We start from the raw sequence: 26,629 nt of genomic DNA, 5'->3' as shown, positions 1-26,629 counted from the left end.
GAAAGACGTGCTGGTTGGGTGCACTGACCTGAACAGGTGCTGGAGTGTGGCGACCAGGGGAATTTCACAGTAACTTCATTGCAGTGTAAATGTGAGCCTTACTTGTGACTAAGAAATAAATTTTAACTTTATTCTAACGGTTGCACGGAGCAACAATGCAAACGAGAAGCAACAAAACTTAATGATTCACCAAACTTCTGTCCTTTGCAGCTTCTGAATTTGCTCCGCACTGCCTCCTATAACTTTGTTTTTGGTCAATGGTCCACCTCCTCCTCCCCAGCACATTGCACTTTGGTGGCTCAAGCTTTGAGTATGCCTCCACCTTGTGGCCAACAGTGGTATTGTGTCTCACAAGTGTTTGAAGCTGCAGTAGAGATTCAGGGTGAGCTGCTCCGCAGGGGCTGGGGTGGATTACCAAGCCCAATGATCACCTTTTGATTTAATGTTTTAAGTTTCCTTTGGACTTTGTTTTTTTCTCTTTGGGCCGTTACCTCCCCCCCCCCCCGCTTCCTTTTAATTTGCCCCTAAGTTAATTTGAGTTTGTTTACTTGTTTGGTATGCAAAAAAAAAGCTACAGGTTGAGCTGCTGTGAATGCTGAGAAGCTGAAATCAAACAGAAAAAGCTGGAAGCATGCAACGGGTCAGAAAGTACCCATGGAGAGTTAAAGTACCCAAACAGAGTTAAAGTCTTGGGTCAATAACCTCTCTGCAGAATCGGACTCTTTCTCCTCTTTGCAGCATGTATGATCTGCTTGGATTCCTCTCTCTCTTTGGCCTCTTGAACTTTTTATTTGAGTCAATTTTTCTGCTTCTGCTTAATTGCCTTCCCCCTGAACATAACACCATATGGAATAGAAGGAGAATTAGGCCATTTGGCCCGTCGAGTCTGCTCCTCCATTCAATCATGGCTGATACATTTCTCAACCCCATTCTCCCACCTTTTCCCCTTAACCTTTGATCCCTTTACCAATCAGTCTGTGTGCAGTCTGCACATTCTCCCTGTGTCTGCGTGGGTTTCCTACCGATGCTCCGGTTTCCTCCCATAGTCCAAAGACATGTGGGTTAGGAGGATCGGCTATGGTAAATTTCCCCTTAGTGTTAGGGGATTAATAGGGTAAATATGTAGGGTTATGGGGATAGGGCCTGGGTGGGACTGTTGTTGGTGCAGGCTCAATGGGCTGAATGGCCTCCTTCTGTACTAGAGGGATTCTATGATTCTATGACTCAATCAAGAACCTATCTATCCCTGTCATAAATATACCAAATGACCTGGCTTGCACAGCTTTCTGTGGCAATGAATTCCATAGATTCACCATCCTCTGGCTGATGAAATTCCTCCTAATCTCAGTTTTAAATGGTCATCCCTTTATTCTGGAGCTGTGCCTTGGATCCTAGTCTCTCCGACTAATGGAAACATCTTTCCCATGTCCACTCTATCCAGGCCTTTCGGTATTCTGTAAGTTTCACTGAGATCACCCCTCATTCTTCTAAACTCCATTGAGTACAGACCCTGGGTCCTCAGACGTTCCTCATATGTAAGCTTTTCATTCCAGGGATCATTCTTGTGAGGCTCCTCTGGACCCGTTCCAAGGTCAGCACATCCTTCCTTAGATGCGGAGCCCAAAACTGCTCACAATATTCCAAATGTGGTCTCTCCTGAGCCCAGACAGTCGTAGCAGTTTATCCCTGCTCTTGTATTCTAGTCCTTTCGAAATGAATGCTAATGTTGCATTCGCCTTCCTAATTACCAATTAAATTTGCATGTGAACCTGAAGAAAATCCTGAATTAGGACTCCTAAATCCCTTTGCACTAATTTCTAATTCTCTCTGAATGTAGTTCTCTATCTCTCAGATCCAATCCGACATTAACTAAGTTGATCATTCTCTGCGCCCCCTTAGAATGTAACCAGTGACAACTTTGTATTGGATGTAATGTGACCAATGGGAACAAGATGTAAGGGTCAGCTGACCCAATAAACAATGGAACCAATTACAGAGTGATGTAATAGTCAGCTGATTCACTATAAATGTGAAACCATGTAGCATTGTGGGTAGCTTGTAATGGCCCAGGGTGAGGCTCCAAGTTTTGAATAATGATTTTTTTTGATTTATAAGTTGGAGTAAGTTTGGTTGTATTTTCATTATCTGTATTTTGAAGAGTTCCTTCTGAAGGGTCACACCCCAGCTATGACTAACACTGTATTCTGCGCTGTCTCCTTCCCTTTTCTATGTAAGAAGTCTCACAACAGCAGGTTAAAGTTTAACCTGGTGTTGTGAGACCTCTTACTGTGCCCACCCCAGTCCAATGCCACCATCTCCACATCATTCCTTCTCTATGAACAGTGTGCTTTATCTGTATAGCATGCAAGAAATAATACTTTTCACTGTATGCTGATACGTGTGACAATAATAAATCAAATCTTCACCCTGTCACTAGTCAAATCAAATCAAATTCTGCTACTCTCTCTCACCTGCTGAGTACTTCCAATATTTCTTTTGATTTGATTTATTATTGTCATGTGTAATACCATACAGTGAAAAGTATTATTTCTTGTGTGCTATAAGACAAAACATACTGTTCAAAGAGAAGGAAACGAGAGCGTGCAGAATGTAGTGTTACAGTCATAGCTAGGGTGTAGAGGAAGATCAACTTAATGCAAGGTAGGTCTATTCAAACAGCAGGGAACAAACTGTTCTTGAGTCAATGGGTACGTGACCTCAGACTTTAGTATCTTTTTCCCGAAGGTGGAAGAGAATTCTGGGGTGCATGGGGTCCTTAATTGTGCTGGCTGCTTTGCCGAGGCATCGGAAAGTGTAGACAGAATCAATGGATGGGAGGCTGGTTCGTGTGATGGATTGGGCTACGTTCATGACCTTTTGTAGTTCCTTGCAGTCTTGGGCTGAGCAGGAGCCATACCAAACTGTAATACAACCAGAAAGAATGCTTTCTACGGTGCATCTGTAAAAGTTGAGCAATTAGTTGCTTATCACAGCATTTAGTAAAAGGATAAAAGCAAATTACTGCGGGTGCTGGAATCTGAAACCAAAAGAGAGAATGCTGGAAAATCTCAGCAGGCCTGGCAGCAATCTGTAAGGAGAGAAAAGAGCTGATGTTTCGAGAAAGATATTTGACAAAGGGTCATCTGGACTCAACGTCAGCTTTTTCCTCCCCTGACAGATGCTGCTGGACTTGCTGAGATTTAGCAAACGCGATTTGATTCATCAGCCGCGTTCTGGTGCAGGGCTGAAACATAGAAACTAGAAGCAGGAATAGGCCATTTGGCCCTTCGAGCCGGCTCCACCATTTATTTTGATCATGGCTGATCATCAAATTCAATATCCTGGTACCCCCCCCTTACCCCACCACCACTCTTCCACCACCCCCCCCTCAATATCCCTTGATCCCCAAGAGCAGTATCTAATTTCTTCTTGAAATCACACAATGTTTTGGCCTCTGTGGTAGTGAATTCCACACATTCACCACCCTGTGGTGAAGAAATTTCTCCTCACCTCCTTTCTAAAAGGTTTACCCCCTACCCTCAAACTATGACCCCTAGTCCTCGACTCCCCCACCATTGGGAACATTCTATCTGAATCTACCCTGTTAGAATTTTATAAGTTTCCATGAAATCGCAAAAACCCAGCCTGCAGGTGCAGCAGGTGGTCAGGAAGGCGAATGGGATGCTGGCCTTCATAGCGAGGGGGATTGAATATAAAAGTAGGGAGGTCTTGCTGCAGCTGTATAGGGCATTGGTGAGGCCGCAGCTGGAGTACTGTGTGCAGTTTTGGGCGCCGCACCTGCGCAAGGATATTTTGGCCTTGGAGGGAGTGCAGAGGAGGTTTACTAGGCTGATACCGGAGTTGAGGGGGTTGAGCTATGAGGAGAGGCTGAATAAACTAGGCTTGTACTCGTTAGAGTTTAGAAGAATGAGGGGAGATCTCATTGAGACGTATAAGATGATGAATGGGATGGATAGGATAGAGGTGGAAAGACTCTTCCCGCTCAAAAAAGACAGTAGGACTAGGGGGCACAGCCTCAAGATAAAGGGGGGGCGGTTCAGAACGGAGTTGAGGAGGAACTTCTTCACTCAAAGGGTGGTGAATCTCTGGAATTCTCTGCCCGTTGAAGTGGTGGAGGCTGCCTCGCTAAATATTTTTAAGAAGCGGGTTGATGGGTTTTTGATAAGAGAGGGGATTAAGGGTTATGGGGAGAGGGCGGGAAAGTGGAACTGAGCCACGACAGATCAGCCATGATCTTATTGAATGGCGGGGCAGGCTCGAAGGGCCAGATGGCCTACTCCTGCTCCTATTTCTTATGTTCTTATGTTCTTAAATCGCTTCTCGCTCTTCCAAACTCCAGTAAAAATAATCCTAGATTATATTCTCAGCTGCAATAAACCTACTAAACTTTTCCAACATGTGGTACTGTTATTTCAAAATAATGACAGAAATTGTGTGAATAACTTGCCGGCTCGAGGAGCAGAGGCCTATTCTTGTTTCTGTAACAAGCAAAGGATACTTTCTGTTCGTTTTACAGTCATTTCCTAAGTAAACAGGTTAAGAAGTGTTACACCTGCCTCTTTCCATCTCTAAATCCCAGCCTCGTTTACAACTTGTGATTAGCCCATTTCCACCTCCGGGCAGTCAACAATCCAATGTTAAAATAGCACCTGAACTCACAAACTGCCTCAAATCCTGGGGATTACGCAGTTTAATAAGAATTAACATTTTTTTCCTCCTTGGCAACTGCTTCCAAAGAACAGACTTGGTCAAACACAGAACTGCTGCTTTGCTCAGGTACTGTGCACTTATAGAACAGAGTCATAGAGGTTTACAGCATGGAAACAGGCCCTTTGGCCCAACTTGTCCATTTTGCCCTTTTTTTCAAAAACCCATAAACTAGTCCCAATTGCCTGCATTCAGCCCACATCCCTCTATACCCATTTTACCCATGTAACTTTCGAAATGCATTTTAAAAGACAAAATTGCACCTGCCTTTATTACTACCTCTGGCAGCTTATTCAAGACACACACCACCCTCTATGTGAACAAGTTACCCTTCTGGACCCTTTTGTATCTCTCCCCTCACACCTTAAACCTATGCCCTCTAATTTTAGATTCCCCTACCTTTGGAAAAAGGTATCGACTATCTAATTGATCTATACCCCTCATTATTTTATAGACCTCTAAACGATCACCCCTTAAGCCTTCTACGCTCCAGAGAAAGAAGTCCCAGTCCATCCAGCCTCTCATAACTCAAACCATCAGGTCCTGGTAGCATCCTAGTAAGTCTTCCCTGCGCTCTTTCTAGTTTAATAATTTTCTTTGCTATATTAGGGTGAGCAGAACTGTACACAGTACTCCAAGTGGCAGGACAACAATGGAGGTTCAGTGTAAATATCTATCATGGTTATTTCTACCACTTTGCAAATTATTACTGAGACTACTTGCTGCAGGGCATTTGTGAAACTTGTTCCAAGTTTATTTCCACACTGAATTTAAGATGTGGGTATCACAGGCAATGTCCATGTTTTTAGCCATTCTTAGTTGCCGTTGAGTCGTGGTGAGTCGCTTCCTTGAGCTGATATAGTGTGTGGATGGTGAAGATGTTCCCTGTTCAGTCAGGCACAGTGATTAGCACTGCTGCCTCACAGCGACAGGGAAATGCTGGCATTGAACTAGGGTGAACACAGTAAGAAGTCTCAGAACACCATGTTAAAGTCCAACAGGTTTATTTGGTAGTACAAACTTTCAGAGCGCTACTCCTTTGTCACCTGACAGCAGTGACCCAAAAGCTTGTACTACCAACGAAACCTGTTGGACTTTAACGTGGTAACATAAGAAATAGGAGCAGGAGTAGGCCATCCAGCCCTTCGAGCCTGCCCCGCCATTCAATAAGATCATGGCTGATCTGTCGCTGCTCGTGTTGTGAGATTTCTTACTGTGCCCAAAGCAATAGGGACCTGGGTCTGATTCTAGTCTTGGGTAATTGTCTGTGTGGAGTTTGCATCTTCTCCCTGTGTCTGTGTGGGTTTCTGCCAGGTGCTCTAGTTTCCTTCCGCACTCTAATGTGCAGGTTAGATGGATTGGCCATGCTAAATTGCCCCTTAGTGTCCCGAGGTGTGTCGGTTAGGGAGATAAGTGGGGTAAATATGTAGGTTTACGGAGATAGGGTGGGGGGTGTTCCTGGTTAAGATACTTTGTCGCAGAGTTGATGCACTCAGTGGGCTGAATGGCCTCCCTCTGCACTGTAGGGATTCTATGATGAGTTCATGAATTTAGCCTCAGTGATAGTAAAGCAATGGACCATATATGTCCAAGATGAAAAGGTATGCGGGCAACATTTGGTGTTCCCAAGCTCTTGTCCTTCTACATGATGGAGTTGCAGATTTGGGAAGGGTTGCAGAAGAAGCTTTGGCTACTTGCTGCAGGGGCATTTGTGAAACTTGCCCCAAGCCAACTTCCATCCTGAACATGAATATCACTGAGTGGAAACTGGATATGGAACCAGTAACCTCTTGACTGCTGCCTGTACCACTGAAACCACAACCTGCACCCTGAGCAACTGAAGGCTCGAATATTGATAAGAAGTGATTATGGTTAAAAATTATAAAAATACCAAACTGGCGTAGGGTGGAGGTTACATCAGAGGTGTTGGTTATGAAACACAGAAAGAGCGAAGGGAGCACCCAGAATTGAACTGGAGATTTGCAGAGCTGTAGTCAAACATTCTACCACATTGTCTATACTCCCATGTCTACATTGGCTCTGGATAGATATTGTACTTGTATGTTCATTTTAATGAGAGGGCACCTGGATTTGAACCAGGAACTGCTTAATCTGCCATCAAATTATCTATCATCGAGCGATACCCCCTCAGGCAAGAAATAATTTATAGAGCAAAGACATTTTATTTCATTCTCTCATGAATCAAGGGCATTAATGACTAGACCAGCATTTTTTTTGCTCAATTCTAATTTACCAACCACGAAGTTGGTGGTGAGCCATCGTCTTGAACCATTGTAGACTGTGTGGTATAGGTACATCCACAGTGCTGTTAGGGAGGGATAGAATATAAAAGTAGGAAGGTCTTGCTGCAACTGTACAGGGTACTGGTGAGGCCACAGCCGGAGTACTGTGTGCAGTTTTGGTTGCCACACTTGCGGAAGGAGAGAGTGCAGAGGAGGTTCACTAGGCTGATACTGGAGATGAGGAGGTTGGACTATGAAGAGAGACTAAATAGACTAGGTCTGTACTTGTTGGAGTTTAGAAGGATGAGGGGGGATCTTATAGAGACATATAAGACGTATATAGAGACATATATAGAGACGTGTAAGATAACGAAGGGGATGGATAGGGTAGAGGTAAAGAGATTCTTCCCGCTTAGAAAGGATAGCAGGACTAGAGGGCACAGCCTCAAGATAAGGGGAGGGCCGTTTAGATCGGGGTTGAGGAGGAACTTCTTCACTCAAAGGGTGGTGAATCTCTGGAATTCTCTGCCTGTTGAAGTGGTGGAGGTTACCTTGCTAAATATATTTAAGTCACAGGTAGATAGGTTTTTGATGGACAGGGGAATTAAGGGTTATGGGGAGAAAGCGGGAAAGTGAAACTGATCCACTTCAGATCAGCCATGATCTTGTTGAATGGCGGGGCAGGCTCAAAGGGCTAGATGGCCTACTCCTGCTCCTATTTCTTATGTTCTGATGTTCTTATGTTCCAGGATTTTGACCCAGAAACAGTGAAGGAATGGTGGTATATTTCCAAGTCAGGATGGTGAGTGATTTTGAGGGGAATTTGCTGATGGTGTCTTGAAATTCCGCCGATTCATAAATCTAACCTTCACATCAAGTCCAGTGTGCCCTCTGAGAATGGAAGATCTCTTGAGATCCTTGTACAATTCCAGCTTTTTCAATACTCATTAGCAAGCAGCGAAATCAGGCTGAAGACCCCAGACTAAAACCAATTTCAGGCAACAGTAACAAGCAGTGAAAACAAGACATTAAAGTAATTTAACACATAGAAAATTCAAAGACCTGCGCAAGGAATTAGTTTTCAAGCAGAATAAATAAATACACCTTCAGTTACACACTGTGGTTGCATCAAAGCAGCTCAACAGGTTATTCATTAATGGGATATGGGTGCCACTGCATTTATTGCCCATCCCTAGATGCCCTAGGAGGGCAGTTGAGAGTCAACTACATTGCTGTGGTTCTGGAGTCACACATAGGCCAGACCAGTTAAGGACAGCAGATTCCCTTCCCTAAAATGAACCAGACGGGTTTTTCCAGCAATGGTTTCATGGTCATCAGTAGATTCTTAATTCCAGATTTTTTTTTATTGAATTCAAATTCCACCATTTGCTGTGGCGGGATTCGAACATGGGTCCCTAGAACATTAGCTGAGTTTCTGGATTAATAGTCTAGCAATAATACCACTAGGCCATTACTCCCCCCTGCAATTATGGTTTGAAGAAACTCTATAGCGGCATTATTCACTTTTGTTTCTGTACACTGGGTAAAGGGAGACAAATTAGCAAAGAGGAATTAAATCTTGGACTGACTTTGATATTCACTAACCTAAGAGGACAGAGTCGAGGGGATTTTCACAGTCATTTCATTGCAGTGTTAATGTAAGCCTACATGTGACACTAATAAATAAACTTTTAGTTGTAGGGTCTGAACTGCTTACCATAGGACCCCTGCAATGCAGGAGGAGGCCATTCAGGTCAAGTCTACACTAACTCTCTGACAGAGGATCTTACCCAGGCCCTATCGCTGAAAGCCTGCATATTCACACTGCTAATCCCCCTAATCATGGGGCAATTTAGCGCAGCCAATCACCCTGAACCACACATCTTTGGATTGTGGGAGGAAACCAGAACACAGACAACGGGGAGAACATGCAAACTCCAAACAGACAGTGACCTAAGGCCAGAAGTGAACCTGGGTCTGTGGTATGATGAGGCAGCAGTGCCAACCCTGCTGCTCTAATCAAGATCCACACACTCAGAGCCACATCAGGATAAAACTTGGGATTTCTGGAGAAAGATCATCATCTGAACAGGAGGATCTTGGAGTCACTGTTTAATAATAATGAGTTTCCGATTTAAGACATTTATTTTCACCCAGAGGGCCGTGAGTCTTTGGGATCCTTTCAAAAGACAATAGAAGCAGAGGCTTTGAGTATTTTAAGGTGGAGGCAGTTAGATTCTTGATAAGCAAGGGGGTGAAAGGTTATCGGGGGTAGGCGGGGAATGTGGGGTTGAGGTTAATCAGATCAGCCATGATCTTATTAAGAGGTGGAGCAGTCTCAAGGGGCTGAATGGTCTACTCCTGCTCCTAATTTGTATGTTCATATATAAACATTAACTCTGTCTCTTTCTCTCCACCCATGCTACCTGACCTGCCAAGTGTCTTTTTTAGCATTTTCTGTTTTTTATTTGAGATTTCCAAAATCCAAGTTAATTTACTAACTAAACTGTCAGTGGTTGGAGTTGCACTCAGTGCTTTACCTGTGAGAACTCATTTAACCAGTAATCTATCCATAAAGATGTGAAATACAAAACTTTGTTGATTTGAGCAAGATGTACCTTGAATTCTATGAATATTTTTGGATTCAATTGCTCATTCAAATAGATGTCGAAAGGACAGAATGGGACTGGGAATATAACTCAGTTGTAAAACATTTCACTGTCAATCAAAAGTAACCCAGTTCAAATCCAGCTGCTGTCTTCTCATGCTCGAGGTAAAGGGGAGATGGTGGCATAGTGGTATTGTTGCTGGACTAGTAATCCAGAGACCCAGGGTAATGCTCTGTGGATTTGGGTTCAAATCCTATTATGGGGCAAATGGTGAAATTTGAATTCAATGAAAATCTGGAATTAAAAGGTCTAATGATGACCAAGGAAATCACTGTTGATTTATTCATAGAATCCCTACAGTGCAGAAGGACAGCATTTGGCCCAGCAAGACCGCACCAACTGCAGGCCCTATTCCCACATGTTTACCCTGTTAATCCCCCAGACACTAAGGTCAATTTAGCATGGCCAATCAACCTAATCCACAAGCCTTTAGACAATGAGAGGAAACCCACACAGACAGGGGGAGAATGTACAAACTCCACACAAACAGTGACCCAAGGCCAGAATTGAACCCAGGTCCCTAGCGCTATGAGGCAACAGTTCCAGCCACCTTGCCACCCCAATGAAACCCATCTGGTTTGCTAATGTCCTTTCGGGAAGAAAATCTGCTGGTCTGGCCTACATGTGAATCCAGATCCACTGCAATGTGGTTGATTCTTAAATGGCTTCAGGGATGGAGACACAATAAATGCTGGATCAACCAGTGGCGCTCTCATTCCCATGATTTAATAATAAAAGAAAATAATGCAGAAAATTGAGGCAGCTTGACCAAGACCTCTATGTACTTTCCATAAATAGCCCCACTTAACAGTTAAGTGTACCGAGCTGTCCTCACTGTATTTTGGAGTAAAATCATGCAGCACAGAATAAAGTCATTCAGCCCATCATGTCTATGCCAACTCTTTGAATGACCTTTTCTAACTAGTTCAGCTCCCATCTTTTTCCCCTTTCAATAATATAATCCGATTGCCTTTTGATACCTATTACTTAATCTGCTCCCACCACTCTTTCATCACTCTACAACTTGCTGTTAAAATTCTCCCATCTCCTCCTGGCTTTATCTGTAACTTTCATACATCTGTTATCAGCCTCCCTTATTTGCTCTATCAAAACCCTTCATGATTTTGAATGGAGTGTTTCATTTTTTAACCCCAAAAAATGGGAATTTCTTCCTCAATTTAATACAATCAACATCAGCAGACCACCCAACATACGTTTATAGTCATAGTGGGTCATTCCCTGGTCATTCATTCTTTAGTAATGGTAAAAGCAGATGCACTGGGAGCTGTGTTAACTGGCAAATTGTGTGTAGATGATTCATAGAAACATAAAAAATGGAAACTAGAATCAGGAGCAGGCCATTCGGCCCATCAAGCCTGCCCCACCTTGATCATGGATGATCATCAAATTCAATATCCTGATCCCCCTTCCTCCATATTCCTAAATCCCTTTAGATCCAAGATCTATAGCTAATTTCTTCTTGAAATCAGACAATGTGTTGGCCTCAACTACATTCAATGGTAGTGAATTCCACACATTCACCACCTTCTGGGTGAAGAAATTTTTCCTTACCTCAGTTCAAAGATGATTCAAGCCATTTGGAGAAACATAAAGCAATACACAGTGTTTTCCTTTATCCAGAGAGTTTATTGATTTTGTTCAGTTTCATAGCTCCCCGCTCACATACCCAGTGTCCCAGCTGTTTATCTGTGCTGAAAGTACTTTGATTTGATTTATTATTGTCACATGTATTGGGATACAGTGAAAAGCATTGTTTCTTGCGCGCTATGCAGATGGAGCATACTGTTCATAGAGTCCATAGGGGATGAGAAAAGGAGAGAGTGCAGAATGTAGTGTTACAGTCACAGCTAGGGTGTAGAGAAAGATCAGTTTAATATAAGAGAGGTCCATTCAAAAGTCTGATCACAGCAGGGAACATGCTCCTCTTAAGTCAGATGGTATGTGATTTTCCCGATGGAAGAAGGTGGAACATAAGAACATAAGAAATAGGAGCAGGAGTAGGCCATCTAGCCCTTCGAGCCTGCCCCGCCATTCAGTAAGATCATGGCTGATCTGTTGTGGCTCAGTTCCACTTTCCCGCCCTCTCCCCATAACCCTTAATCCCCTCTCTTATCAAGAACCCATCAACCCGCTTCTTAAAAATATTTAGCGAGGCAGCCTCCACCACTTCAACGGGCAGAGAATTCCAGAGATTCACCACCCTTTGAGTGAAGAAGTTCCTCCTCAACTCCGTTCTAAACCGCCTCCCCTTTATCTTGAGGCTGTGCCCCCTAGTCCTACTGTCTTTTTTGAGCGGGAAGAGTCTCTCCACCTCTATCCTATCCATCCCATTCATCATCTTATACGTCTCAATGAGATCTCCCCTCATTCTTCTAAACTCTAACGAGTACAAGCCTAGTTTATTCAGCCTCTCCTCATAGCTCAATCCCCTCAACTCCGGTATCAGCCTAGTAAACCTCCTCTGCACTCCCTCCAGGGCCAAAATATCCTTGCGCAGGTGCGGCGCCCAAAACTGCACACAGTACTCCAGCTGCGGCCTCACCAATGCCCTATACAGCTGCAGCAAGACCTCCCTACTTTTATATTCAATCCCCCTCGCTATGAAGGAGAGTATGTCCTGAGTGTGTGGGGTCCTTGACTATACAGTCTGCTTTTCCAAGGCAATGGGAAGTGTAGACACAGTCAACAGATGGGAGGTTGATTTGTGAGATGGACTGGGCTACGTTCACAACCCTTTGCAGTTTCTCAAGGTTTTGGTTGAAGCAGGAGCCGTACTAAGCAGTGTAAAATATAGAATTAGAGAGTATGCTCGCAAGAAGTCACCCTGCTCTGGTGTCATTTTGAATTAATTAAACAATTCCCTTTACCTGTATACCTTAACAATGCAATTAAGATACAATTAACAAATTTCACCTTTATAAAGCCTGTTGTACTGTTTTGGTCAAAATAGTATAAAGACTTTTATGGATGAGAGAAAGAAGTAAGAGAGAGAGCGATGAGAGTCTTACAAATAGAAACCACACATTTCTACATTTTCTTTTAGCAATTACAGAGAAAACAATTGTACTAAACTGTTTTGCAGTCACAGCGCAGCTAATGTTAGTTCCATCGCTACCTGCCTGATTCTGTATTGGGAAGGAGGCAGTTTATTACAGTTCAGTTCCAGAACGTGATTGCTCCATGCGGAAAAGCTTGCAAAGTGTTTCAATAAACAATTAGATGGCTCAAATAAAGACAGCAAAAATCAGCAGGTTAGGCAGTACCTGTGGAGAGAGAAATAGAGTTATGGTTTCAGGGTGATGGCCTTTCATCAGAAAATAGCTTCTGAGTTGATTTCATTTTATTAAAATGGAATAGGCTTGAATCAGGGAGATTTGAATAAGTGATCTTTTGATTTGGCAGCAAACTATTCCCCCCCACCCTCACTACTGGCTTCTTCAATTATATACTAATTGCTTAGAATGCTTTAAGGATTCGTAAATACACTTGATTTAGAGTCATAGAGGTCTACAGCATGGAAACAGGCCCTTTGGCCCAACTTGTCCATGCCACCTTTTTTTTAAACTCCTATTGCCTGCATTTGGGCCATATCCCTCCATACCTATATTACCCATGTAACTGTCTAAATGCTTTTTAAACGTCAAAATTGTACCCAACTCTACTACTACCTCTGGCACTTGTTCCAGACACTCACCACCTTTATGTGAAAAAAAATTGTTCCTCTGGACACTTTTGTATCTCTCCCCTCTCACCTTAAACCTATGTCCTCTAGTTTTAGACTCCCCTACCTTTGGGAAAAGATATTGACTATCTAGCTGATCTATGCCCCTCAATACTTAATAGACTATATAAGGTCACCCCGCAGCCTCCTATGCTCCAGAGAAAAAAAGTCCCAGTCTATCCAGCCTCTCCTTACACCCAATCCATCAAGTTCCGGTAGCATCCTAGTAAATCTTTTCTGCACTCTGTCTAGTTTAATAATATTCTTTCTATATTAGGGTGACCAGAACTGCACACAGTATTCCAATGTGACCTTATCAATGTCTTTACAATTTCAACAAGACACCCCAACTTCTGTATTCAATGTTCTGACCAGTGAAACCAAGCATGCTGAATGCCGCCTTCACCACTCAGTCCACCTATGACTCCACTTTCAAGGAGCTACGAACATGTACCCTAGATCTTTGTTCTGTATCTCTCCCCAATGCCCTACCGTTAGCTGAGTAAGTCCTGCCCTGGTTTAATCTACCAAAATGCATCACCTCACATTTGTCTAAATTAAACTCCATCTGCCATTCATCAGCCCACTGGCCCAATTGATCAAGATCCTGATGCAATCGGAGATAACTTTCTTCACTGTCCACTATGCCACCAATCTTGATGTCATCTGTAAACTTACTAACCATGCCTCCTATATTCTCACCCAACTCATAAATATAAATGACAAATAACAGTGACCCCAGCACTGATCCCTGAGTCACACCACTGGTCACAGGCCTCCAGTTTGGAAACAACCCTCTACAACCACTTTGTGGCTTCTGTCAAGAAGCCAATTTTGTATCCATTTCACCCTGGATCTCGTGAGATTTAACCTTATGCAACAATGTGCCATGCGGTACCTTATCAAAGGTCTTGCTAAAGTCCATGTAGACAACATCAACTGCACTGCCCTCATCTACCCCTTCAAAAACTCAATCAAATTTGTGAGACATTTGTGAGATTTGCTTTAGTTCAATCCGTTTGGATACTTATATCCTCTAGAACCTGGAGAATTCCAGGGAAGTTGAGGAAACAGCTATTTCGTCATCATTGCCGTGTGTACATTTGCCGCACAAAATGATCTTTTTGCTCACTCACTGATTCACTGGCCACTGAAAGATTGGCTGAGTTACCGGAGAAAAGCTGTGGCAATCCTGGGTGCCAATCCCCACCAGATTCAGAAGAACTGGAAAAAGGGGCATCAACAAGTGAATATGAAATGCCAGGATATAAATGCCCAGGTTTACACACCTATCGAGAGCTCTAGCTATGCCTTGCTGAAACACGTTTGAGATTTTCCCACCTTGTTCGTTCCGAAACTGTAAAACCCATCAATGAACCTTTCCATTGTTCACCCCTCGCCCACTCTGATTCCCATGGCGGGCGCGGTGGTATAATTCCAGCATCCCCTCACCTGACTCACCACGAAAACACTTTTTATTTTGGCCAATTTTACTCTGACCTCAGTCCCCCCTGAATTTTCCTCTCTTCTGAACTTTTACAAAGACTGTCCTCCACATTTTATCCACATTCCCCCACCTCTGATATCAACTCACTCCCAGCTTCTCCTTTCAATCATTTTCATTTCCTTCAATCAGTTTCATTTCCTACAATCAAAATTGTGCAGTTTCATGCTTTCCTCTGCCCTGCTTCCGCACCTACAATCTGCAGACTTTTCAAATCCACGCCTGATCACACCAATTCACTACCATCTCCTGTCCATTTTAACTGTGCTGGTGTCCTGAAGTATATCATCCACATTTCATTTTAACCAATATCACTGAGTACTGTTTGGTTAATCAAGAATGTAGCAAAGATTACAAGGCATTGTCTTTAGGGGCTGTTGATATTAAGCTTAGAGGGAGTTTAGCAAATGCATATGTTAAGCCCACTAACAAACAGGAGTGTTAAGAACGATAGAAAAACTCAGGCAAACATTTTATCTGCAGGTCATTAGTCACTGTGTTAAGATCATCAAATCTGAATGAGTTAAGACTGGTGTCGCACTGGGAGCAACATTTGTGCAAATACTGCCCACCAGACTAAGAGGAGACAGAGAGACAGTAATGATCCTCGGCGTCTACGCCTAGAATTACTTATAACTACTTCATGTTTACTGTGCGTGGCCATACTTACTCCACTAGATTAATCTGGATCATTATAATTAAGCGGCAGTACAGAACGTAACTTTGAATATTTCCTGCAAAGAATGATGCTAAAGCTTTTTCCCATTTCATCATGTAATATTTTAACAGCATTAATTATTGCCCATTCGTGCAGGTCTTTTAGTGGAAAATGCTACAAATTCATTGAAGTGATTGGCAATGAGACGTTACAAGTAGCTTCTCCTTAGTAAAGGGGTCTGTATTATGCTGGGTCACAACATACAAAGATGCATTTCTCTTTGCTGGGCAAATGTATACACAACAACGATTAACTTCCACAACTTGCCTGGAATCCACAACAACTTCCATTCAAATAACACCTGGTAAACTGTCCCAAGATAATTGGTCAGAAATTGTCATTTGGCTAAAGAAGGAGACGTTCGGACAGTTGATCAAAAACTCTTGGGCAAAGAGAGAACATTTTAGGAACATCTTAATGAGAAGCGGGGGGAGGCAAGATAGTGGCAAGATAGTTGCATATTTGGCTGCCAATGAGTGAATGAAGTGAGGTGAGGATGGACACAGTCAGAAGTGGGATAATGCAAGGATGTTTCCTCATTGTCTAATTTGATATTGCTCTCTTTGGCATGGAGTTGGGGGTAGGGTGTTAGCATGGATAGAGGACTGGTTGTCAAATAGGAGGCAGAGAGTGGGGGTCAATGGGTGCTATTCGGATTGGCGGATGGTGACTAGTGGAGTGCCCCAGGGGTCAGTGCTGGGGCCTCAGCTATTTACCATTTATATAGATGATCTGGAGGAGGGAACCGAGTGTAGGGTGTCGAAATTTGCTGATGACACCAAAATTGGTGGAAAGGCAAATTGTGCGGAGGGTGGGGAGAGTCTACAGAAGGATCTAGATAGGCTGGGCGAATGGGCCAGGAAATGGCAAATGGAATTTAATGTTGGTAAGTGCGAGGTGGTCCACTTTGGTAGGAATAATGGTAGGAAGGATTATTACTTATGTGGAGAAAAACTGCAGCAGGCGACGGTGCAGAGGGACCTCGGGGTCCTTGTGCATGAGTCGCAAAAACCCAGCTTGCAGGTGCAGCAGGTGGTCAGGAAGGCGAATGGGACGCTGGCCTTCATCGCGAGGGGGATTGAATATAAAAGTAGGGAGGTCTTGCTGCGGCTGTATAGGGCATTGGTGAGGCCGCAGCTGGAGTACTGTGTGCAGTTTTGGGCGCCGTACTTACGCAAGGATATTTTAGCCTTGGAGGGAGTGCAGAGGAGGTTTACTAGGCTGATGCTGGAGTTGAGGGGGTTGAGCTATGAGGAGAGGCTGAATAGATTAGGCTTGTACTCGTTAGAGTTTAGAAGAATGAGGGGAGATCTCATTGAGACGTATAAGATGATGAATGGGATGGATAGGATAGAGGTGGAGAGACTCTTCCCACTCAAAAAAGACAGTAGGACTAGGGGGCATAGCCTCAAGATAAAGGGGGGGCGGTTTAGAGCAGAGTTGGGGAGGAACTTCTTCACTCAAAGGGTGGTGAATCTCTGGAATTCTCTGCCTGTTGAAGTGGTGGAGGCTGCCTCGCTAAATATTTTTAAGACGCGGGTTGATGGGTTTTTGATGAGAGAGGGGATTAAGGGTTATGGGGAGAGGGCGGGAATGTGGAACTGAGCCGCGACAGATCAGCCATGATCTTACTGAATGGCGGGGCAGGCTCGAAGGGCTAGTTGGCCTACTCCTGCTCCTATTTCTTATGTTCTTATGTTCTTTGGAGATAGGTAATTAAAGGTATTTTCCACAGCAAGAATAACTTGCATTGCTGTAGCACCTTTAATTAGAAATGTAGGCTCAAGGTCTTTCACTGAGACACAATCAGCGATGCCAAAGGGAGAAATACAAGAGTCCAGAGGGACAATTTTTTCACACAGAGGTTGGTATCTGGAATGTATTGCCAGAGGTAGCAGTGGAGACAGGTACAATTTTGTCTTTTAAAAAGCATTTAGACAGTTACATGGGTATAGAGGGATATTCGCCAAATGCAAACAATTGGGACTCAGTTTGTGGTACAAAAAAGGGCAGTATGAACATGTTGGATTGAAGACTCTGCTCCCATGCTGTAAACCTTTGTCTCCATGACTCTAAGTCAAAGGAAGAGATGTTAGAAAGGGTCATAAAATGCTTGATAAGAGATGCAGGTTTTAAGGCGGGGCCTAGAGGGTGAGTGGGAGGTTGAAATGCACAGAAATTTAGGGAGGAAGTTCTAGAGCGTGTGACTTAGCAACTGAAGGGGCAGTTGGCTGTGAATGGTGAATGAAGAGAGCAAATTAAAACATTGGGAGTTTGGATGGGAAGTAATGTTGGGAGAGCAAATATTATAGGACTATAGAAGGTTATGTTATTAGCTGGAGGAAAGGCCGTATAGCAAGTTAAAAAAATGAGAATTCCCAATTTAAGGCTAATGTAAGTCAGCCACAATAGTCTTGATAGGCACATGGGGCCAGGTGTAAAATATCAAAGAATATCTACAGTGCAGAAGGAGGCCATTTGGCCCATCAAGTCTGCACCAACCCAGCACTTTATTTTACCTAGGTCCTATCCGCGTAACCCCATGCATTTACTCTGCTAACCCCCTTAAACTACACACATTGGGACACAAAGAGGCAATTTGGCATGGCCAATCCACCCAACTTATACATCTTTGGACTGTGGGAGGAAACTGGAGAACCCGAAGGAAACCCATGCAGACATGGGGAGAATTTGTAAACTCCAAACAGACAGTCAACAAAAGCCAAAATTGGACCTGGCTCCCTGCTGCTGTGAGGCAGCTGTGCTAACCACTGAGACCGTGCTGCCTGCATTATGGGCAGTAGAGATTTGGATGACTTAAAATGTACAGCAGGTGAAGAATAGGAAATCAGCATTGGAATAGTGGAGTTTGGAGGTAACACAGACTTGGAGACATGTTTCAACAGCAGATGTGCTGAGGGTAGGAGCAAAGGTGGGAAATGTTGGGGATGTAGGCAGTTTTTGTGGTGCAAATATAGAACAATAAGCATAACGTGAAGTTGAACAGGATGCTGAGGTTGTGAACAGTTTGACCGGCCTGAGACAGTGAGAGGAGTGGAATCAGTTGTGATGGCACCGTGTTTGTGCTGGTCATGGGAAGAGGTCAAAGACAGTAGTTTCAGTCTTCTGACTGTTAAATGAAATATGGTAATATTACTAGCTGGTTTTAATATCCATTCTTTTTGAGAAGCCTGGGGACAGATTGAGGTGTACAGAGATTCAGGTCAGCAGTCCCAGAGAGTGGGGCAGAAGGGGCTGCAGGATTTGTCACCAATGATGAAACAAAGGTGGGGAGGTTCATACATCATAGAATCCCTCCAGTGCAGAAGGAGGCCATTCGACCCATCGAGTCTGCATCATTCCCAGACACACCCCCCATCCCTATAACCCCACAATTTACTCAACTAATCTCCCTAACCTACACATGTTTGGACACACAGGGTCAATTTAGCATGGCCAATCCACCTAACATGCACATCATTGGACTGTGGAAGCAAACTGAAGCACCTGGAGGAAACCCATGCAGACACAAGAAGAATGTGCAGACTCCGCACTGACAGTCACCCAAGGCTAGAATCAAGCCCACATCTCTGGTGCTATGAGGCAGTAGTGCTAACTATTGTGCCACCATGCCAGCCAGGGTCGCAGAGAACTGAAGGACACAGGCTACATGTGTGAGGTTAAAGGAGAGATGAACAAGAGCTGGCAGCGATTTGTAACTGAAATGTGGGGGGTTTTGAATTTGATTCACACTAGAGGGACAGGGGGTCTAATAAATGTCAGCAAGGACTGGGACAATAGCACTTTTATAGGACAGGATGTGGAGGATGCACTTTTCAATGAGTTAGAGTTTGTGATGAATGCTGGGGTTCATGTTCTCAGCCTACAAAACAGCCAATGAGACAAAGTTCCATTCATAGAATGATAGAGAAAAGAAGGCAACCATTTGGCCCATCCTGCACATGTTGGCTCTTTTTGAACAAGCTATCCAATTATTCTGAGTCCTTGTTATTTCCCTGTAGCCTTGCAACTTGCTTGCCCTTCAAGTTTTAATATATTCTCTTTTGAAAGCTATTATTGAATCTGCTTCGACTGTACTTTCAGGCAGTGCCTTCCAGATCATTGCTGCTTTTAAAACAATCTTGCGCAATTCATCTCTGGATTATTCACCAATGTCTGTGTCCTCTTGTTACTGAATCTTCTACAGATTTGGTTTCTCCTGAGTTAAACTAACAAATGCCTTTAAATTATGAAACAAATTGTTTAATATTACTGTGCATTGATAATTGGAAAATCGATTATATATCCCATAACGTCATCTGACTCCACACTTTCTACAGCTGATAATTGCCGTTAATGAGGTGGCATGTTTTTCAAATGAATTTACAGGGATTGCACAGTTTAAGAAGGCTAAGGACTGTGATTGTTGGTAAATCCAGCAAAGAATGGAGGGGACGGTATTCTTTCTCCTGTGTCAACAAACAAGGATGCAGAGGGTTGTGGTTGGGAGTGGGTGTGGTGGGATTGTGGAAGGTGGTTTAAGATGCACAGTGTTTGCAATCCCTGATTAATGGCAAAACACAGCCACCCTCCTGCACTTAGGAATGGATGCACGGGGCAGAGTGTTTGCTTGTTTGTGCTGTTGATTCAATGTCAGTTGGGTGGTACATCCCATTAATTTTAAGCTCTTAACAACTAATTGTCCCTCCTTCCCATTATCTGAACAAACAGTTTAATCAGCCAGAGATTATATTGGAAGCATTAAAAAACCAGAGCATAGGAGCTTCAGAGTCTATGGAAACGTTACCTTCAACACAACCTAGTGGTCCATCATTAGGAATCTCTATCATTCTCTTTTCCGCCCTCAGCTATGTGTGAGACAGTAAAACTGTTCATTTTTTCCTTTTGCCTTCTGGGTTTTGTACCTGCTGTAAATAGTTACATTTGGGCCTGGATGTTGTCTATCCCTTTCAAAGGTTCTGAAGAAATCTCAGCCAAGAGGAGCTCAGGCATTCAACCTCATGACCAAGAGAGAAGTGTGAGTATGAGATGGCGAAGGTCTGGTTCCAGATGGGCGTGGATTACCAACTTATTAATCATTTGGCTCTAGATTTGATCAGCTTTTGATATAACTCTGGACCTTTTGCTGTGCCTCTGTTCCAAGCTACATTTCTCTTGACTATGCAAAGCTATGATCTTATAGATTCCAATGATCTTACAGTTGCTAATAGAAGGGATTGGGTAATGGAAACAAGTAATTAGTTTATAAATTTAAAAAAGCTTCTGTTGATAAAGATTTTAATGAGATTGTAAAAAAACTATTCCTAAAGCTTATGAGATTCGAATCTATTTCCCTGCTCCTTGTAAAAATACAAAGTAGCGATTTGCTAACTATACTTCGATATCTTTTAGTTAGAAAGTAAATCTTGAACCATAAATTAGGTCTAAATGAATTCCTGAATGTTTGAACACAGAAATGTTAATCAATTCTGGAAAAATAACATGAACTAAAAGTTTGAGGAGTTCTAAGTTACTCCTGAGAGTAACTTCCACACACTTTAGCAGGTTGGTGTGTATAAATGATAACCGGGATTCAAGGCTAAACATGTCAGTCTGGATGTTACAAGGAGTCTATATAGGATTGAGATGACAGATTGGCAATGAGATTGATATCAAGTCTGAAGACTGTTGCAGACTTAGCCAACATAATATTTTAGCCAGACAGTTCTGGCATTGTTCATGTTACTCTTAGTTCACCAGCCAGTCTAACTAAACCTTGTAGCCTGGGGCAGTCATTAGTTCATGGTTTCTGCTTTGTTTGAATTATTTTTGGATTTAGCTCCAAACTTTGCAGTCCACCAAAAAAACATGACTTATTAATGAAATCTATTTTAATGAAATTACTTGATTAATTGTGGAGACAAATTCCTGCCAAATAATTCCAGCAGTATTTCCCTTTTTTTTTAAGCAGCCCTGCCTCTGAGCCAGAAGTTTTGCTGATCTGTGCATATATAAATTGAACTATTAGTTGTGTTTGTCTAAACAGTTGAGTATATTTGTGCAGCTTACTAGAAGTTGCTAATGTTTACCAGGCAATGTACTTATCCAAACACACGTTTGCAGAATTGAGGACAGACTGCACTCTGCTGATGTACTGCATTCTGAAAAGTTGACCTTTTACAGTTCTAGATTAAAATATTTTTGCATTGTCTTGTGCAGATGCAGTGTGAACATAATCATGGCTGTGGAGTGGGATTTTTCTGTGACAGACATTTTGGTGTGTGCGTCCCCTTAAGACACGAAGGTCAATTCTGTCGCCGGGATAGTCAGTGCTCTCAGGGTTTCAGCTGCATGTTTGGCCAGTGTCACTTCACTGTCCCCAAGGGGCATGAAGGTAAGAAAAATACGCAGTCAGAACCAGTCATCCTATACCACTGCAAGTAATGGTGAGAAGAGTTAAACTGCAGCCTCCACCACCACAAATACTGGAATTGACATGGTTAATGACGCCCTCAGTGAGCTTTTATAATCTGAACAATCCCTAGAAGAATTGTATCTGACTTCTAGTCATGCTTATTTTAGGATGGTTGGATCTGAAGACCCAATGAGGGTCCACTGCAAAGTCTGTGACGACTGCCTATCACTCAATTTGCTGCCAGGGTACCTTGTACAATGTTGGTTGGGGTGTTGGAAAGGGTGTGCAAGTAATAACAGGCTATCTGCTTTGTCCATAACTCTTCTTCTACCCATCCCTCCACTACCTCCTCGTAAAAAGTTAAAGCCGGTCTCTCTTTAAAATGACCATGTTAGTCCATGTACACATGCTGATTGATCATCCAAATCTCCAATTAACTCGATTGCAATGATTACAGCCTCCTAAAGATTGTAGGGGGACCCAGAAAAGTATTCAGAATAAATATCTGAAAATTGATGCCTTTGTCATTTTTTTCTATTTAACCACATTTCTCTGTGGCTGCTCCTCTGATAACCACAGGCCTGTCTCTACAGGAATTTGACTCAGGGAGGAGGAGGGGGATGGAAGAAAGAAATCTGATATGAGTCTCTTCTCATTTCTGTTTGCAGGAACTTTAGACTTTTCTCTCTCATATCTTAAGCTCGTCATGGGCAGGTGATGGCCTAGTGGTATTATCACTAGACTATTACTCCACAAACTCAGCTAATGTTCTGAGGACCAGGGTTCGAAACCTGCTCTATCAAAGAGCCATTTCTCTCCCATTGCCAATAACTCTGATCAAAGAAAATGAAAGAGCAACACTATTTTGTTGGCACTCAGATTTTCATCCTGGGTTTGTTCACAGCTTTGCTCTAGCAATTAATCACTAATTCCTGCACACTCTATGACAAACCAGGAATGTGGATGGAATATTGAATGTGGGAATTGGAGGGACAGATAGGGAAAACTAGGCAAACTATTGCACCTATTAATTGAGTACACTTTCTATTGGAGGGGAATCAAAAGGTGACACAGTAATCTTTAACATCCCTTATTAAGCCAATTTTAACAGAGTTGGAACCACTCTGCCATACTATTCCCATCACACCAGTGGAATGTGGAGTTAAACAGTTCCTGTATCTTTCCTCCAGGGGCTCGCTGTAAACTGGACAAAGACTGTGGTGCCTCCATGTGCTGTGCCAGACACCATGGCGAGATGATCTGCAAGAAGAAGTTGACTTTGGGCATGAACTGCTATGTCCCTGACGGAGGCCTGGCTTACAGCATTAACCAGCTTTGCCCCTGTGAGGAAGGGCTTGTCTGTAGAAACAGGATCATGAGAGAGTAAGTCTAACAGGCTCACTGTATCTGTACAAGGTTGAAGTCCCTTTCTGGAACTCGTAACTCAGTTACAAGTGGTGTGCCTCAGGGATCTGTTTTGGGGCCACTGCTGTTTGTAATTTTTATTAATGATCTGGATGAGGGTATAGTTGGGTGGATTAGTAAATTTGCTGATGACACCAAAGTCGGAGGTGTGGTAGATAGTGAGGAAGGATGTCATAGTTTGCAGGAAGACTTAGACAGGTTGCAGAGCTGGGCCGAGAGGTGGCGGATGGAGTTTAATGCGGAGAAGTGTGAGGTAATTCACTTTGGTAGGAATAACAGATGTGTCGAGTATAGGGCTAACAGGAGGACTTTGAATAGTGTGGATGAGCAGAGGAATCTAGGTGTATGTGTACATAGATCCCTGAAAGTTGGGAATCAAGTAGATAAGGTTAAGAAGGCATACGGTGTCTTGGCGTTTATTGGTAGGGGGATTGAATTTAGGAGTCGCAGCGTCATGTTGCAACTGTACATAACTCTGGTGCGGCTGCACTTGGAGTACTGTGTGCAGTTCTGGTCCCCACATTACAGGAAGGATGTGGAGGCTTTGGAGAGGGTGCAGAGGAGGTTTACCAGGATGTTGCCTGGTATGGAGGGGAGGTCCTATGAGGAGAGGCTGAGGGATTTGGGGTTGTTTTCGCTGGAAAGAAGGCGGCTAAGAGGGGATCTTATTGAAACATATAAGATGATTAGAGGTTTAGATAGGGTGGATAGTGATAGCCTTTTTCCTCTGATGGAGAAATCTAGCACGAGGGGGCATGGCTTTAAATTAAGGGTGGGGTAGTTATAGGACGGATGTCAGGGGTAGGTTCTTTACCCAGAGGGTGGTGAGGTATTGGAATGCCCTGCCTGCTGCAGTTGTAAATGCGCCTAGTTTGGGGGCGTTTAAGAGATCCGTGGATAGGTTTATGGACGAAAAGGGATTGGTTTAGGTTAGTGGGTCATTGTTTTGTAACTGGTTGGCGCAACATCGTGGGCCGAAGGGCCTGTTCTGCGCTGTAATGTTCTGTGTTCAATTCTATGCTGAGGGATGACCCTCAGTCATCCAGACTGGAAACTTTGGCTCTACACTCTTCCCATAGATGCTGGGTGGCACAGTGGCAAGCACTGCTGCCTCACAGCACTAGGGATCCAGGTTCAATTCCATCCTTAAGTCATTGTCTGAGAAGTCTGCATGTTCTCCCTGTGTCTGCAGGGGTTTCTTCCAAGTGCTCCAGTTTCCTCCCACAGTCCAAAAGATGTGCTGGTTAGGTGCTTTGCCTATGCTAAGTTCTTCCTCAGTGTACCCAAACAGACATCTGAATGTGGCAACTGGAGATTTTCACTGTAACTTCATTGCAGTGTTAATGTAAGCCTACTTTTGACAGTAGATTTTTTAACTAATCAGACCTGTTAAGATTTTCCAGCATTTTGTTTTCATTTGATTCCAGCATCCACAGCATTTTGCTTTCATCACTATCTGATAATGTTCTAAAGGAATAGGATGAAAATAATAATCTTGATCATAAAAATATTCTTTTATCACAATCAAATCGCACTTGGGACATGGAAGCTGCAAATGAGATATCAGTACTCAGCACCTTGCTACAGAAGTTCTGAGCCAAATACATTGCCTGGTGATCGGTTCAAGAAAGAGGATGGCACACTACCTATCCTCCCTGCATATAACATGTTGGAAAAATGTTAATGCATTCCAAAACCACCGGCCTTTCAAACAAGCTCAACAAAAATGCTGAGATGGTCTGTTGATTAGTACATTGGTGTGGCACTAAACAGTAGCAAGGCTTGAACCTGGATAATGATTAGCAGACAAGTGAAATGTTGAAGAATCAGAGCCAATATTAATCCAACCATTCACTCTACAACTGGAAATCTGAGAATCCCTAGTGCAGGAGGCCATTCAGCCTGCACCAACAATCCCACCCAGGTTCTATCCCCCATAACTGCTAATCCCACTGACACTAAGGAGCACTTTAACATGGCCAATCAACCTAACCTGCACATCTTTTGACTGTGCGAGGAAACTGGAGTACCTGGAGAAAACCCATGCAGACACTGGGAGAATGTGGAACTGAGACACGACAGATCAGCCATGATCTTATTGAATGGTGGGGCAGGCTCGAGGGGCTAGATGGCCTACTCCTGCTCCTAGTTCTTATGAGTCACCCAAGGCTGGAATTGAACCCAGGTCCCTGGCACTGAAGCAGCAGTGCTAACCATTATGCCACAGTAGGGCACATCCTACCTAGCCACCCACCTCATACCCCCTAAACATTGTAGCACCTCTGGAAGATTGGCTAAGGGAACTGTTTGGTAATTGAACATGGTATCTTCCTAGTCCATATGCCTCATTTAAAGGGAGTTATTTATCAACCCTGGTGCCTTCCATTCTTCCTACCCCCGGGACAAATAACGAGAGAAATATTGCCTGCTTAGGTAAGAACTGTGAATACAATGAATTTAATGGTTTATTTTCTCACAGGAAAGAGTTTGACTACTGGGAAAACAGCGATACCTGGCAGTGCCTGAGTCCTTCCTTGTCCTAACTGAAGAACACCTGTACACAGCCATATTTATTGTAAATACCTTCCATGCTAATTTAATCATGTATAACTATACAATTAAGTGACTCAATGTAAATACTGAGCACAGTGAATTCATAACTTCTGTTAATGAATAAAATACTGTAGATATTAGAGCAGAAGCTGTTCATTCCAAATTGTCACTTTCACAAAAGCAAATATAGATGGTATTTTCACTTTCCCCAATGTTGCAACTGTAGTTAATAATCACTTCAAACTTTTGGATACAATATGCATGTCATTTGAGATGCCACAAGCAGGACATGTAGCACGCTTGGGAGGGAAAGGTGACAACCTATAGTCCCCGAAGCTCCTAAGAGTTATCCTTATGTCATGATTGGGTTGATTGTAAATTGATTGCAGTGATTAGGCCACAAATACATTATTGTGGCAACTAGAATGGTAAAAGTAAAAGACTTGCTTTCATTTAACAATTCCCGGGGAATAAAGGCAGCAAGAACAGAAGATCTGCAAATGCCCAATAGTTTGCCAGCAGAGATAAGCAGAATTCCTACAGTGGAGGCCATGCAGCCCACTGAGTCTGCATCAACTCTGAAAGAGCATCACACCCAGGCTCACCCTCTGTTCTGTCCCTGTAACCCCACA

General features: G+C 43.2%; 1 protein-coding gene across 1 annotated transcript; it reads left to right on the top strand.

Moving 5' to 3' along the window:
- The first annotated feature begins 7,723 nt into the window (after positions 1 to 7,723).
- On the top strand, positions 7,724 to 26,003 carry LOC145359330 (uncharacterized). Its single transcript, XM_080213927.1, has 5 exons — positions 7,724 to 7,773; positions 20,543 to 20,642; positions 21,824 to 21,998; positions 23,210 to 23,402; positions 25,924 to 26,003. Exons 2-5 carry the CDS (start codon positions 20,559 to 20,561, stop codon positions 25,985 to 25,987), a joined length of 516 nt encoding a protein of 171 aa, XP_080070053.1. The 5' UTR covers positions 7,724 to 7,773; positions 20,543 to 20,558; the 3' UTR covers positions 25,988 to 26,003.
- Positions 26,004 to 26,629: the final 626 nt, after the last annotated feature.

Source organism: Carcharhinus amblyrhynchos, chromosome 27, assembly GCF_965287045.1.
Source record: "Carcharhinus amblyrhynchos chromosome 27, sCarAmb.v2.hapA, whole genome shotgun sequence".
In the NCBI taxonomy this organism is placed as follows: domain Eukaryota; kingdom Metazoa; phylum Chordata; class Chondrichthyes; order Carcharhiniformes; family Carcharhinidae; genus Carcharhinus; species Carcharhinus amblyrhynchos.
The sequence above is the reverse complement of the archived record's forward strand: the minus strand, read 5'-3'. Positions and strand labels throughout refer to the sequence as shown.